Here is a 16,103-nt window from a genome sequence, read left to right on the forward strand (position 1 = left end):
ATTTATTTTTTAGTTAAATATAAAAACTAATTTTCCTGCTTTAAGTCTTCAGGTTTGTACCAATCAGAATAATTATATTCTCTAAATGGAACATCAAATGTTATTGTACCGTAGTCGTGAGCTCGATGAAGTGCGATAAGTAAATTTTTATGTTGCTTTTGACAAATTCCCGTTGTCCTGAAAAAAAATAGTTTTTAAAATATCTTACAATAAATGTACTGTTTTTTTTACTTACGAATAACTTATTATCTCGCCGTTGTATTCAGAAATAAATTGTTTCAGTAAAGCAGTATTTCGGTGGTCAAAAACTAAGTACTCGTCACGACAAATTGGACATGGACTACTAGTTGATACTATTCCACCTCTCTATTTTTAAAATTAAATTTTTTAATTTTATATTAAACTGCACTAAGTAGACAAAAAAAAAATTTCTCGCCCCAAGAAAATTTTGTTTTTAATTCATAATTTAAAAATTTCCGCGGCAAGAAACTTTTTTTCTGTGTACTGGATAGTTAGAAAAATGTTCTCAATTAAATTTAATATTTTTAAAGTACTTCTGATACTTTATTGTACCAGTATTAACTATAATTTTAAATTTATCTGGTCTACTACATTCACGCTCATTAATTATCTTTGATAAAAATTAAAATTGCAAGTACTGAGTACTAAATAAAGTAATTAAATCTTTTAATGAAATACTGTGCTTACAATACAAGTTTTCCTAGTTTTTCTTGGAGCAAATCCACCTTTATGATTTCTACGATATGGTTTCCAAACAGGTTCTGTACCATAAGTTGTTTTATAAGCTATAAATTTAAAATAAATTAATTGTAACTTTCAAAGAGAATAAAAAATACGCAGCAGGATCTTGTTTACGTATTGAGTATTGAATAATTCAAAATAAAAAGAGTTACCGTCACTAGCTAAATAACGAATACTCGTTTCAGGAGGAATAGGATTACGTCTATCCTTTGCAGGATCAATTTGCGGTTCATTAGTTTTTACTTTAGCTTCTTCATTAAATAATGAACTCCCACGAGAAAATGATCTCACGCCGATAGTCTGCAATAAATAATCAATTATAAAATAATATTTATTGAATTTAAAAATAATTATCACATTAAATAAATTACCTTAGTGATGATTCCATGCCTCAGTGCCTCTTGAAGTCTCGTGATAACAAATGACATGTCTAGTTGTCAGAACAATTGACAAAATAAAATTTTGTTTTTAATTTTGTTCAAATTATTATTTTGTTACAGGTTAAGTTTTTCTCTCACGTTTATTTTTTTCATCATCGCAGATTGAGAACCGCTGGCGGCCATTTTGCTGCCGGTCAAATCAAAAACTGAATAGATAAATTATTTATTTATTTATTACACAAAAAATAATAAATAATTAAAAGTAATTAACAAATAATTAATTTAAGCGGGAATAATTATTTTTTAAAAGTTTTTGAATTTAAAAAGTGATGACACATTCGGACGGGTATCAGAAGTAGACTTAATTTGACTAAAAAAAAAGTAAAAAATGAACATCCGGATTCCTGGGGTCTATTTCCCGTTTGATCGCGGCAGCTGGTGATACGTAGTTAGGTGAGAAATTAAATAACGCAGTTATAAGTTAATAATAAAATAATAATCGGTGACTAAATAAAAGTAAAAAAATAATAAATTCATCTGTAAGGTAAAAATAATAAAAATATATCGGGTTTTTGGTTACAGATGACAGGTTGGCGAGAGGTTACATGGGGATTATTCCTTCAAGGATCTTGTAGCATCTCCAACCAGCCGCCCAGACTTTTTACATTATCTCTGAAATTAATTTTAAAAAATAATCGGGACTCTCGATTTTAAAAACATAAATTGTGTACAATTATTAAAAAAAAATAGTTTTTATTATATAATTGTCGTGGAAATTATCGTTTTATCCATAAGGAATTTAATTGTTACAATGTAAGTGGCTCATTGATTGCCCATAATTCGTTTCATACAAAATTCCCCCTAAGTTATTTTTCAAAAGATACAAAAATGAGAAACGAACAAGAAATTAATTAATTACGTCACTAGCTGACGATTATTGTGATCTAGCTCTACGATGACTTGATAAATTTATCGTCATCTCTAATTATAAAAATATATACATTTATCTATATATTTATACACACTAGTGTAATTTATAAATACGTGACGCGTTGAAGTGAGACATTTTTATAATTTGAATTTGCATTTAAATTTTCGCGCTAGAGTGGGAAGTGTCAATTATTTAAATTTAATATTTAATACTTCAAATATTTATTCAAAAATTTAAATTATAAAAACTATTGACCTAATGAGCCATAATCCAAAAATAGACAAAGAGGCAGGGCAGGAAACGAATTTTGTCGAGTTTTGCCGAATCATTCGTGTTTGTGTTGCGCGTCAGTGAGAATCATCATATTCGTTATTATTATTATGATAATTCTCAGCATGATACAACAGTAATTTTTGTACGGTTAAAAGTAGAGGGGAGAGCCGTTATCCCTGTAAAAGTTTTTTCATATCTGGTTCTATGCCCATACATAAAGACATCGTCTCTCCTGCAGAGAAAGAGCCGAGATTGGCCAGTCAAGAATCCCGAGGAATTTTATTGGCCGACATGCTGGTGCCCCCACTGATATTTGGTATTTAGGTTGTTTATTTGTCGGGTGGGGGGGATATACATGCGCAAAATACCTGCGCGTTGTAAACTCTGCAGTCCGTGGACGTGAACCGTCTCCTGACACACCATTTCACATCTCGCATATTTGTCCATTTGCAGCGCGTTATTTTAATAATAAAACTAAACTATTGAGTCATTTAGGCAAAGAAAGACTCAATTGATTAATGTCGAAGACAATAATTAATATATTTACAACGGGTAGGATTCGTTAGATATATTTTTAATAATTATTTATTAATTTACTGAGCGAAACTTAAATTAAGAGCACAATTATTATTTTTGCTTGGTCTTGGTACTCTACCGTATGGATCAATACCAATTCGTGTTACTCGGGAATCTATTTTCTGCCGAAACATTCAGCTCATGTGGCTTTATTTTAAATTTTAATTTAAATTTTTGAATAAAATAAAACCAGCATGACGATCAATTTATTATTATTTGGTGTAATATAAGAACTCATTACGTTGTGATAATTTTGCACAGCGAAAAAATAGTGATAGTAAATTTAAATTTTTACTCTGCGTACATTGAACGTTTTCATTATTTAGTTTTATTAAAATCCGTGTACGTGGCATTTTGTCATAAATTACATATTATGAATATCGTTGCAGATTCATCATGAAAATCCACTGGAAGATCGTCCATTAAAAAATCATCAGCAATTAGCTAGAAAATAATAATAATTTTATTAAGTAAAAATTAAAGATGGTGAGTTTTACTTGTTATATAGTTTTTTTTTTACTCATATTTCTTGGGGATTTAGTATGAATTGCCTGTAATTAGAGAAAGAAAATGTCGGATAAGATGGCGCCACAAGTCGTGAGCAAGACGATTGCTGACGTTGATGGATTCCGAGCCACCTTACACTGGTAGGGATAAGCAGATCAATGACCTTATATCTGCGAATTCTTATATATGCAGAATATGTAATACTCTACCTCGTGACTTGGTTTTCTTTCTTGCATTGCAATGGTCATTTACGATTCATAATTTATGCCCTTGATTTATTAATTTTTTTTTGCATTTTATTGAATGATTGTTAATGTTAATTCAATTTATGATTGCAGCCGCGAATAGACCCACTGTCGTTGCTAAAATGCCTGGGCGTTTTATTGGGACCTAATGGAGGGATCAAAGGTAAAGCGGAAGTTGATCGGTTGGCGGGTCTTATGATCAAATTTTCAAAGAAACTCGTGTCCAAATGTATCTACATTCAAATCCTTAAGTCTACGGAACCTGAACTTCTTAGCCAGTGAGTTTATTATTTTATTTTACTTATTTAAAATTAATAACTTTTCAAAATTTATCTGAACATTTGATAGCACGTTGAGACGTACGGGTAACTTTTATTATTGAGTATTGGTACGAAAAAATAAATCAATAAACGTGCAAAATAAAACAAATGGACTCTGAACCATTGGGCGGTTCATTCAAGGAACCGAACTTACTGATATGTGTCCAACACTAACTTAAATTTACTCTAAATATTAAATGGGGCATAGAACAATAGACCGATACGCGTTTTTTTAACACTGTTATAGATTTATGACTGCTGGAGGATGGAACCTGATCCACATGTGGCTGACTGATGGAATAGTCGCTAAAAATTGGGCGTTGATTCAGGAGCTTCTGGAGTTGCTGCTGCTCTGTCCGGTAGATGTAGATCGGCTGAAGAGCAACAACTGTCCTAAATTGATAAAGGGGCTATCGAAGGAAGGAAGTCATCAAGGAGTTCGTATGCTCGCTGGTAGATTAGTCGAGCAGTGGTTGAAACTCGTCAAAGGAGAGACAGCGCCCAATTCAATACCTACGCCAATTTCCGTAGTAACCAATAATGTCTCGACATCAAACGCCGTATCGAACACCGTACCGTCAAATGCCTTGGCTACGTCTAATTCAACGTACACGTCCACTGTCGCTAATTCATCAGCAACTGCGACTGTCGTATCGCGACAAGGAGATAAATTAAAAACCGAAGAGGCTCTTGACTCTGTGGAAAATACAACTGTCAGGGTTCAAGATCTTGCTTTAAATAATTCAATTGCTCAAGACTCGCAGCAGCAGCAGCAGCAGTTCCAGCAGCAGCAAATTCATATTCAACCTGTGCAATTGCAATTAATAAATAAAACATTACCTGGACAATTACAACCTACACAAATAAAAAGTCAATCATTTGTTGTTGTTTCTAATTCTCAAAATCAACCGTCAGGAATTCGTTATAAAATAATATTACGCGATGGTAAACAGGTTCTTACTAAAGTTGAAACAGATGCTTCTAATATAGCTAATAATATAAATAATGATAGTGATAATAATGTAGATAATAATAAAATAGATACAAAACAAGAAATAACTTTAAAAGATGATAATATATCATTAGAAAATGGTCAGGCTTATGATAATAATGATAATGGTGGTGGAGTTGAGTTAGATAGTAGTACAGGTGTTGTGAAAAATGAGGCTGATGTAGATAATAAAGATGAATCAGATTCGTCAAAAGTAAAAACAGATGAAAATGTAAATAATAATGGTGAAAGCAATAATAAATCTAGTGATAAGGAGAATAGAGACTCGCAAAAAAAAGACGATAAGTCTAGTAGTAGTAGTTCGGATAAAAAAAGTAGCCATCATCAGAGTTCTTCATCGAGAAGTAGCTCTAAACACAGCTCGAGTTCATCTCGATCCAGTTCACGCAAGTCTTCTTCGTCGTCATCTCATCGGTCTAGTAGTTCATCTAAAAGTACATCGAGTTCGAGCAAATCTTCCAAAGACAAGGACAGACACCACTCGAGCAAGCACTCGAGTAGCAGCAGCTCTTCAAGGAGTAAATCCGACAAAGAGAAAGACCGCGACAAAGAAAAGGAAAAACAGAAGAAAGATCAAGCCGAGAAGGACAAGGCGACATTAGAGAAGGTCCAGGGGCAATCGTTGAACAACAAATTTGGGAAGATACCCAAGAAGAAACCAGAGGATGAAAAACCTGGTGACCCACTCAGGAAATCGTCAACCGATTCCAGAGACAGCTCCAAGGAAAATAAAGACAAGAGTGATACCAAGAAGACATCACCTTCTAGTCCCACGATACTGGAGAAGAAAAATATTTCAATATCTATTGAAAATCGTAAAAATTCTCAGGATTCGTCGCGTCCTAAAACTGTCAAAACTTTCAATTCTAAATTTAGATCAACAGGTCTTGAGGAAGAAGTAAAACCACCGCCACCGCGAACTGCTGGTAAAAAACCATCAGCAACAGCGACAGCAACCGGGACAGATAAAAAAATAGTACCCCCTAAATTACCAATAAAACGTTCGTCACCAATACGCGAAACTGGTGCGTCTGCTGAGAAAAAACCCAAAGTGTCATTAGAACCACCAGCTGTTTCACCATCTGAGGACAAGAAAGGAGCCATTAAACTTATCGCACCTAAACCTAAACGTAAGTACTCTTATTTAATACCAATAGATTTTCAAAGTAAATTAACTATTGATTGCTCTCCGTATCATAAATTATTATTTATTATAATTACTATTAATACTATTTATAAAAAAAATATTTTAGCAATTGTCATCTCACGGTTAACAAGTATTTTAATTTATTGCACGTTTATTAATTACTTACTATTGAGTTTACAGGTGAAAACTGGTGGGACAAATGGACAAACATCTGTCTCCAATGTTATTATTTAAAATTCAATTATTTAATCAACATTTTTTTACAGAATACTTTATACATCTGACTTTTTTTTTTAAATTATTTTCTTTTCTTTATATATATATAAAAAAAAAAATAAAAACAAATTTATTTAACGGTAATAATATAATGGATAACTCATGTATATAATGGAAGAAACAAGACATCCTCATATAATTATCTCTAATTAGCAGGTAATTTATTTATGTTATTGATTATTTTTTGATGTAATGTAAAGTATGATAGTGTCATTAAAAAAAAAATATTATACGCGGGTAGTTAATAAATAGTAAATATAAATTGACAACAAAGTGATTGAAGAAGTCAAGATCGACGTTGGATTATATGTTTAATAATTCGACTATCGAAGATAAGAGTAATCCGTCGATCAAGTAACGGGCTCTTGCCTAAGTCATCCTGGGTAAGGAACAAAAAAAAACTACTTCGTTAATAATTAACTATTAATTATTTTTTTCCTTTATTTTTCTTGTACATGTACATCTTTTTAAGGGTAAAATAATAAATTTATCATTAAAAAAAAAATTGGAAAAAAATATGAATATTTCAACTTGAGTTTTCGCTACAGCCCACTTAAATAATTTAAAAAAAAAAAAATGATAATGATGATTGAAGACTCAATGTAGAATAAAATGTCTTATTAATATTTAATATTAAATAATTATTTAATGGGACTTTGTTTAGAATTAGAAATGTGTTGTTTCTATTCCTTATACTTGGTCCTTAGTTTGCTGTTAAGAAGTTATCATGCATCCTGCTCGTACTACTTTATCATATCAGTTTAATTATAATTAAAAAAAAAAAAATAAAAAAAAAAAAAAAAAGAATGATTACTCTCTCGTGAATGGAAAATGAATGGAGTGCGAAAGGAAGAAACGAGAGAAAGAGCGAATGCTAGAAATAGAGAGAAAGATTTATAAAAAAGTAAATAAATAGAGGAGAGACAGTACGAGATTTTTCTTTACTCAAGAAGGATTTTACGTAATTGTCATCAACTCGTTAAAATATCTTACAAGTGGAGTCAGCTTTATAAGAATCACCGATTAAATTTTAAATGATTACTGATAATGTCTACGACTAGTAAATATTGATTTAAAAAAAAAAAATTTTAAATGTAGCGCCAAGTTTATTAACTATTTTTAAAAATTGATATTAGATTTTTTTATTTAAAGTAAAGGGCTATAGATATTTTAGACCAATTGGATTTGAAGTTTCATAATTTTTTTTTTTTTTAAATATTAAATAAATATTTATTTGTCATAGAAAATAATGTAGCGGATGATGAGCCAGTTCGTGTCTTATATCATTGGAATCTATTTTCGAGCTCTCATGAAATCTGTACGAGTCGATGTTTTCACAGAAGACGACGTCATACCGTCACGTACTTCTTTGTCAGTTGAACTTGGGTGCAAGACAAGGAGAGCGATAGCGCATGTACTAACCACCCATCAAACATTTGCCGCCACTGATGGGCTTCATATCATCTTCCTGTACCAACATATATATCAATTTGTATTTTGTCTACCTAGATGGCTTTTCTCTAATTTATTTTATTATTATTTTTTTTTACCCACTAATTACCAATCACTGCAATTATATTTTTTAAATTAATTATTACTATGATAATAAATAATTATACGTATATATTTATGTTTAAAAATGATAAATTAACAATAAGCTTTTGGATGGATATTTTTATACGCTAATGATCTTCAGGAAGCTATCCCTTACGCATTTTAATTTCACAAGATGAATATGATAAAAAAAAAATATTTATCACTTCCCTTTAATTAAGAGATAATTATTAATTAAAGAATAAATGAATTTGCTTACCTATCTCTCATTAATCTTCAATTCTTAATTATATATTTATTTAAAATTAACATTTACAATGACAATTTTTAATTGTCAATTAGTAATTTTTTATTAAACTCATCAATGCAAAGAAGAATATGTATGTTAATTACAATTGTAAATAAGACTTGAAAATGTTACTGTCACTATCAATTATTGTTAACATTGTCTATAATTAATTTTTTTTTACAGTTTTATAATATGTATTTATTTACAGCAAATATATCGACATTAATGCCAAGTTCCAGATATTTATTTTATATTAATTAAGATTTATAATTAGTAATAAATAATAAAATAATACGGAGAGCTTAATAAATGTTAATTATTTTTATTAAATTTATTTAAAATGATTTTATAAAGAAGAAAAGACAGTGACAGATTGAATAATTTAATATGAATGTGTTGTAGCGATGGTACTGCAAGAGAGCGATATGTTCATGGACGCTTTGACAGCGTCGACGAAGAACAAAGAGCCGAGGAAACGTAAACGCAGGACATCGGTATCCAAGGACGGCAGTAATGACACCAAGAAGTCTGATAGCAATAATTCTGTAGCAGATCAGGGGACGAGGGACACTACGCCACCGCCTACGTCCCCGACTCATGATGATAGATCGCCAGTATCCATGAAGCCGGAATTTAAGGTATTTATTTTATTTTTAATGAAGTGTTGATGTAAATCTAGTGGTGCTGATAAATAATAAATGTTTGTTTACTTTGTTTTAGTTTTATCAAGACACACTTGAGACTGATGAAGATAAGGAAGACAAGGAGCGGACGCAGAATGACAAAGATGACGACTCACCGGATGAGAAAGCTAATAATAAAGACCGGGTGAATGATGAAGATGATGAGCGAAGCAGAACACCGACTTGCGATGATGATTCGGAAGAAACGAAAGCCCCGGCTTCGCCTGATGATCCTGAGGATTCGGGGAGAGCCCCGACTCCTAATGAAGATATTCGTTATGTAGATGGACTGAGAAGTGTTTTACTTCTGCAGAAACGCAAAGGGCCCAAAAAGTCACTCAAGTGGAAGACGGACTTGGAGTCTGTGCGATACTTTGAGTTGGATGAGACTGAACGAGTGAATGTCACCAAGACATTCACTGACATGAAGCAAATGGAGAAAATGAACGAACGGGAAGCGTTCCAGATGGCGAGGAAATTGAGCACGGAAGATACGATGGAAGAAAAAACGCGGTGGAAGGTTTTGGTACCGATAGATTTACCTCCGCCGTTGGTTGAACCTGGCAAGGACAGTAAAGAGAAAGATATTCAGTATGCACGAGAAAAAGGAATTCTTCAAGCGCTTTACTTCAATCGTAGCATGATTCCAGATTCTCCATCTGAGCCTGATGAAGAACGCCATCATATTTATACAGAGCCTAAAATAATTCCACTAGATGATATCTCAGAGAATGCTAGCAAGGATAGTGACAAAGATTTCACAACAGTGCCATGGCCAGAGCCTAAACCCCAATTACCAATGACAACACCGGTGGTTCCAAATGTTCATTTCCCATCATTCCAACCCCATAATCAAGTGATGCCGGTAATGCAAATGCCCAATAATTCACTGGGACCCCTGAATATTCCCCAGCAGCAGATTCCTCCTCCTATGCTACAAGCGCCAATGAATCACATGGCGCCGATTCAAGAAGTCTCAGGAGCCGGTGGTTGGCGAACAGGCGACGGCAAAGTTGTCGTACCAGACGTCACCATGAACAATATGCCGAACATGCCAGGTAATATGAATCCCAACTATCCACCTCCTGGTATGGATCCATCAATGATGCCGCCGAACATGCCACCAAACCTGATGCCACCACCAGGAATGTTCAATCAGCAAGACGGTTATCCTAATATGATGCCCGAAGACGGTTCCTTCGGACACATGCCCAATAACTTCCAAGGCCCAGGAATGTTCGGACCCGGTCCAGGTCCTGGTCCGGGACCCAACTTCCCCAACGGACCTCCACCACGAGGTGTCGGTCCAATGCACAATCGCGGCAGAGGCGGACCTCCAGGGCCTCCTGGTTGGTTCCGCGGAGGTGGGAATCCAGGCGTAGGACCAATGCGCGGTGGTTGGGGTGGTCGTGGCGGTTGGCGTGGCAACGGCAAGCAACCACCAGTTTGTCGGCAGTTTACCAAAAATGGTTACTGTCGCGTAGGTGATAAATGCCAATATTTACATCCAGGTGTTAATTGCCCTCCGTTCTGAAGAGATGTTTCTTGTTAACAGCCAACGTAATCAAAGGATCAAATTATCAATACACGCGATCAACTGATAACTTTCGTTTCACCGAGAAAGCTGCAATTAGTAAAAGATCTTCAGAAGCAATGGTGGTATGAAACCATACAGACATTGGCATCATCAGTTTTCTCGTTGAGTTAACGCTTGAATGGAGGACTAGTCTTCTTTCATTCGTCTTCCCAACATCACATTATACTTTTCTACATCTACTTGAGTGTTTTGTATTGATCCTCTTGATACACCAGTCACTGCCGTGCAATTATTGTGGATAAACTTTTTAAAAATGCATTACCTGTGATAGATCGTCACTAGATCCGTTATTTGTTATCATTTATATATCAACTAATATTATTATTATTATTATATTGAGGGACTAATGCGTCTTTTAAGGTATTCGCGGTCATATAAATTTAAATTTTCATGACTACTGTACATTGTTGTAAATAATGTATCATTTTTTGTATAAAAAAAGAATCAACTTAGGACTTAACTCCTATTTAAATATTTATCACGTCTTATAATTGAACAATTATAAATATTTATAATTAATAATTAACGATTAATAATAATAATAATATAATTAAATAAAAACTAAGGCTTGTAAAAAATGAATTGAACAAAAAATAATCTCGTATATTCTAATTACTAAAAATAAAATAACGAGGTTTATATCACGCATCACATTAATTAATATTATAAACTAAGATTTAATTAGTTGATTAATAATTATAACGGTTAATAAATTTTACATTATGTTTTTTGTACATTCTTATGTTTTGTTTGTAAATATTTGCTATGTATGAGCTGCTTATAAAATGATATTACAACAATTATTTTTAACAAAAAAATACTGTCTTATTTTAGTGTTTTTCCTGATATATTTTTTTTAATTACAATTATTAATATATAAGTGCGCAAATTCAAATTACAAAATAATAATAATCCTGGTTAACAGACAATTAACAATTTTCGGATTTTTTTTTTCAACAAGTCGAGTAAAAAAAAAAATAAAAAAATGCACATGTAGAAAATTTAAAAAACTCTGCAATTTTTTTTTATATAATTTGTCGTTTTTTAAAAAATCCTAATTATTAGGCATCAGCTAACTCCGGTATCATAATATAAGTGTAAAAGTAGCAGACATGAGACAATTTTTGAATTACATATAGAAAAAAGTAAACAAATAAAATGATAAAATAAAAAAAATGCATGTACTTTTAGAATTTGCTAAAAACCTATTTTTAAATTTTTAAAAAAAAATTGTCAGATGTCCGCCAACTTTCTGTAATTATCTTGATTATCATTTACAATTTAAAGCAACACGCGGTTGCGAAATTCATTACAAAATTCAAATATAAAAAAAAAATGATAAATTAATAAGGACGTGAGTTCCTTTGATACATGTGATGTCTGCCTCCATGCTTATCAATCCTGTCCCCACGATCTCGATCCTTCATTCCACGGAAATCTTTGTGCCTGTAATTCCCGCGTGAATTTCTCGGCTGCTTGCAATACCAGGGATCAACAATTGGCGGTTCTCTTCGTTCCACATCACGCAATTTCTTACTTTTTACATACTCAGGATCATCATCAGTATACAAAAATTTAAACTCTTCTTCGCATTCTGCTAAAAACATCTGCTGCTCCTTCGTCAACTCCACTTTCTTTTCATCAGCATCTAGTAATTATGGTTAGAATTATAATTAAAACTCTCAGTAAGTAAATAATTAATTAATATCTAAATTACCTTCAATCCTTTTTTCAACTTCTTCAGCCATTTTTATTTTCCTTCACAGCATAAATTTTAATTACCAGGTTTTTAAAATATTTAATTAACAAAAATGCTTGCGATTGTTAGTGAACTCGACAATTATTTACACACCTGTCATATCATGACATGCCAAGTCAGATGTATCAAAAATTCATCACTTACCGACAGTAAATAAGTATGAAATTTATCCAGTTGGAGTCGTTGACTCCAACACCGCCACCAACTGAACGTTTTTTATCCAATCGTTCATTTTGTTAAATTTCCTGGTCGTTTTTCTTCGTTCCTCGTCGTGGTTGTCGTCATACCAGCTAATATCAATCGTAAGCACTAAGCACTCATTGTACTAGCATAACGCAGCATAAAATAATATAACAATTGCGTGGGTTCGTGCTTGCCAACCCAGACACCAAAGGAATCTCACCGTCTTTTTGCGCATCAAAAAAAAATAAATAGTGCCATAATTATTAAGTTATACCTCTTATTAGCACGATCACTTGATAAATAAGTATATTACATATAAATATATACAACCGATTGATGATTTGTCTCTGAACTGTTGTGCAATAATTCTTTTCTTTACAAAATGAAGTTCTCCATTATTTGTGTCTGCTTGCTGGTGATTTCAGTATCAGGTAACGTCCATTTAATATTTATTTTAAATTACTAATCATATATATTACTTGTACTATATATATATATAATATATAGTTTTAGTTTCAGCTTCAATTTTATTTTAATGATTTATTTTATTGAGGTTCCAAGTTTTTTTTCTTTTTTTATGCAGCAAATAAAAGCTAATGAGATCAATTATGATCTCACTATGGCAGACAACGACGTGACTTAGCAATATAATTTATTGTTATTTAAATCTTTTAATAATTATTTATTTTTTTATTATTTAAAATAAAACTGGTTAATAAAAATGATAAACCGGTTTTTTAGTTTGAGATAAACGATCTTGGTACCATAGGTTTTTTATCTCACGTAAATTTTCGTTCAATCTATACTTGTTATTATTATTATGCATTTATATATCGTATACATCGAGAGTATCGTAAAAAAAAAAATAAGAAGGATCAAGAATACGAAGAAAGAATAAGATATTTTACGATATATTTGTTGTTGACTCATGTCGTCATATTTCTGTATTATCAATGAAATATTATTCTTAAATAACTAGTTAACCAGTCGACGAGGTTCACAAATAACTACATATATATATATATATATATAAATATTTGAACTGATAATAATTGAAATTTGATTTCCAAATACTTGAAAATTATCTTATATCAGATTGCAAAGTTTTTACGGTAAAAAAAATATTTAAAAATTTGAATTCAAAAGTCAAGTATTTTTACAGACAGATATAGAGTCTTAAGTATTTTGATGTATTGATATTGGGAGTTTAGTATTGAGCTAGAAGACGAGCGATAGACCATTCGATTGATAAATGCACATATATGTGTATTTATATATATCTATATGACTACGACACGTATTTTAGATAAGTTATCGCCTCTTTGCTGCTAATAGTCATAGAGGACGTTAATATGCATCATGTTTTATAAGTTTTAAAAGATGAAGCATATGAATTATATTTGTTTTTGATAAATTTTGATAAATAAAATACCCTTTGGGTGACGGGTTTTATATTGACGCAAGTGGGATTAAGAAGCCAGAAAATCGGCATGCAATTAAAATAAAAATAATAGTCATTGATATACATGTATACATCTGCATTACTTTGTTGCAAGATGTCTGTAATTTGAACTTGGAACGTTACAATCAATGCGTAAGCGTTGTGATAACGATGGAAAATTACTCAGAGATATTTAATATTAATTATTTTTTCTATTAGTTTGAAGTTTAATTATTTGTTATTAATTTAATTAAAAAAACAACATAATTAAATTGCAGGTAAACCAGCAGATGAAGTTGCATCAGCAAAAAACGTCGTCAGAACTTCAGATATGGTTCCTCCGGAACCTATCCCTGAAAAATCTACGATTGAACCTACTAGTACAACTACTGTAAAACCAACTACTCCATCTCCGGAACCAACTCCGACGCCAGATAAGACTACAACAGAACCGACAACGACAACAGCGAAGACAACCACAACGACGACAACGACATTGGCACCAAATACTACGACGTCTACGACCACGACGACTACTGTAGCACCGCCAAGTCCAGCGCCAACACCAGCACCGACACCCGCACCGACACCTGGTCCAGCACCGGCTCCAAAGACTGGAAAATGGATCGTCAGTGGCACAAACCACACATGCATTGTCGTTAAAATGGCTGCGCAGTTTAACGTTACATACCTAAACAACGATAATAAAGTACGTATCAAAGTTCTGCGTATTATAATCTCTAAGCATAATTGAATAATAATAATAATAATAATATTTATGTTTATTTATTGTTTTTTTAATTGCAGAATATATCGCAGCTAATAACATTGCCGAGTGATAACATGACCACAAACGCTAGTGGAGATTGCGGAGTTAATGAGCAGTTTATTATGATCTCGTGGAATTCTACAGTAGCTTCCAATGATTCTCTAGTCTTGCATTTCAACAAAAATGGAACCAAGTACTCGTTGCATCACATTGAGACATACTTGGCACCTGCAGAATTGCCCAGTTATCAATACAGTATGCATATTTGACTTTGATGCACGGCAAAATTGTTTGTTTACTTGGTTAGATGTTGATAAACTATTTTTAATTACAGACGAGACATTAATGTTGATGCACAACACAAGTGAATACCCAATAGCTGTGAGCAATTCATACAGATGTGCTAAAGCGCTTAAGTTAAATCTTAATTCAACTGTAACGAACACAACAGCTGTACTTGAAATATCTGATCTACAGTTCCAAGCTTTCAGAAACGATAACACTACAACATTTGGATTTGGTAATTGTTTTTTTATTATTTTTATCAAATTAAATTTAAAGGAAAGACCTAGTACTCAATCAGGGAACTAATACCCGATTAGAGAACTAGTACCTGATTTAGTATATATTGATATAGAAATCTATGAGTGAGTAATAAAAATATATTCTAATGTGTTTTTAAATGAATTATAGCTGAAGACTGCGCTTTCGAAACTCAAGACGTCGTACCAATAGCTGTAGGCTGTGCTTTGATAGCTCTTGTAATAATTGTCCTGGCTGCATATCTCGTCGGCCGTCGACGTAGTCAGGCACGCGGATACCGTAGTATGTAAGATATAACGTAATTACTCGGTTAAATTACTCCCTAAATCGAAGTTTTTTTCTTTTTTACTATCATTTTTTCATAAATCAAATTAATTTTTCTATTGTCAAGATTACAAATCTTGTTTATTATTATTATTATAATTATTATAGCTACAATCATAATTATTATTTTTTTGTTTCATTTATGTGATTATTTTATAAATTTAAGCGAATTTATTAATTGTAAAGGTAAATTGTATATTTACCACTGTATCCTCAATCATGATTACTTTATCTTATTTTTGAATTATTTACATTTATAAATAATTATTAATTGATATAAATAATATAATTATAATTATAATAAATATACATGTATAAATTGGATACAAAAATAGTATTAATTCATTATTGTTACGTAATAAATTCAATTATTAAAAATATATATTTATTTTTTTTTATTTCTAAATTTTAGCTGTCACTTTAAATATTTAAACTGACTAATTATTTTTAATTAAATATTTACATTAATTATGATCGTGGTTTGCAGCTAATTAAAAAATAAAACTAAAAATTTGCACATGTAGAAAATTTA

General features: G+C 31.9%; 4 protein-coding genes across 7 annotated transcripts; 2 read left to right on the forward strand and 2 right to left on the reverse strand.

Annotated features, from left to right (window-relative positions):
- Nucleotides 1-26: 26 nt before the first annotated feature.
- On the reverse strand, nucleotides 27-1,338 carry LOC103570990 (28S ribosomal protein S18b, mitochondrial). The gene is made up of 5 exons (XM_008548933.3): nucleotides 1,134-1,338; nucleotides 915-1,062; nucleotides 709-806; nucleotides 236-366; nucleotides 27-177 (listed from the first exon to the last, which is right to left on the reverse strand). The coding sequence occupies exons 1-5, from the start codon at nucleotides 1,188-1,190 to the stop codon at nucleotides 27-29; spliced, it is 585 nt and encodes a 194-aa protein (XP_008547155.1). The 5' UTR covers nucleotides 1,191-1,338.
- A 148-nt stretch (nucleotides 1,339-1,486) lies between these two features.
- LOC103570992 (uncharacterized protein DDB_G0284459) lies at nucleotides 1,487-11,019 on the forward strand. Of its 4 annotated transcripts, none has more exons than XM_008548935.2 (7): nucleotides 1,487-1,595; nucleotides 1,725-1,955; nucleotides 3,312-3,408; nucleotides 3,768-3,952; nucleotides 4,242-6,136; nucleotides 8,675-8,910; nucleotides 8,993-11,019. In XM_008548935.2, the coding sequence occupies exons 3-7, from the start codon at nucleotides 3,406-3,408 to the stop codon at nucleotides 10,487-10,489; spliced, it is 3,816 nt and encodes a 1,271-aa protein (XP_008547157.1). In that variant the 5' UTR covers nucleotides 1,487-1,595; nucleotides 1,725-1,955; nucleotides 3,312-3,405; the 3' UTR covers nucleotides 10,490-11,019. The 4 variants fall into 4 exon arrangements, with proteins under 4 accessions (XP_008547157.1, XP_008547158.1, XP_053596909.1 ...); XM_008548936.2 differs by having other exon boundaries at nucleotides 1,550-1,658; XM_053740934.1 differs by lacking the exons at nucleotides 1,487-1,595; nucleotides 1,725-1,955 and adding an exon at nucleotides 1,596-1,686.
- Nucleotides 11,020-11,436: 417 nt separating this feature from the next.
- Nucleotides 11,437-12,445, reverse strand: LOC103570995 (uncharacterized). Its single transcript, XM_008548942.3, has 2 exons — nucleotides 12,270-12,445; nucleotides 11,437-12,200 (listed from the first exon to the last, which is right to left on the reverse strand). Exons 1-2 carry the CDS (start codon nucleotides 12,298-12,300, stop codon nucleotides 11,896-11,898), a joined length of 336 nt encoding a protein of 111 aa, XP_008547164.1. The 5' UTR covers nucleotides 12,301-12,445; the 3' UTR covers nucleotides 11,437-11,895.
- A 135-nt stretch (nucleotides 12,446-12,580) lies between these two features.
- LOC103570994 (lysosome-associated membrane glycoprotein 1) lies at nucleotides 12,581-15,951 on the forward strand. Its single transcript, XM_008548941.3, has 5 exons — nucleotides 12,581-12,925; nucleotides 14,214-14,644; nucleotides 14,743-14,959; nucleotides 15,039-15,224; nucleotides 15,398-15,951. Exons 1-5 carry the CDS (start codon nucleotides 12,877-12,879, stop codon nucleotides 15,535-15,537), a joined length of 1,023 nt encoding a protein of 340 aa, XP_008547163.2. The 5' UTR covers nucleotides 12,581-12,876; the 3' UTR covers nucleotides 15,538-15,951.
- Nucleotides 15,952-16,103: the final 152 nt, after the last annotated feature.

Source organism: Microplitis demolitor, chromosome 7, assembly GCF_026212275.2.
Source record: "Microplitis demolitor isolate Queensland-Clemson2020A chromosome 7, iyMicDemo2.1a, whole genome shotgun sequence".
Classification (NCBI taxonomy): domain Eukaryota; kingdom Metazoa; phylum Arthropoda; class Insecta; order Hymenoptera; family Braconidae; genus Microplitis; species Microplitis demolitor.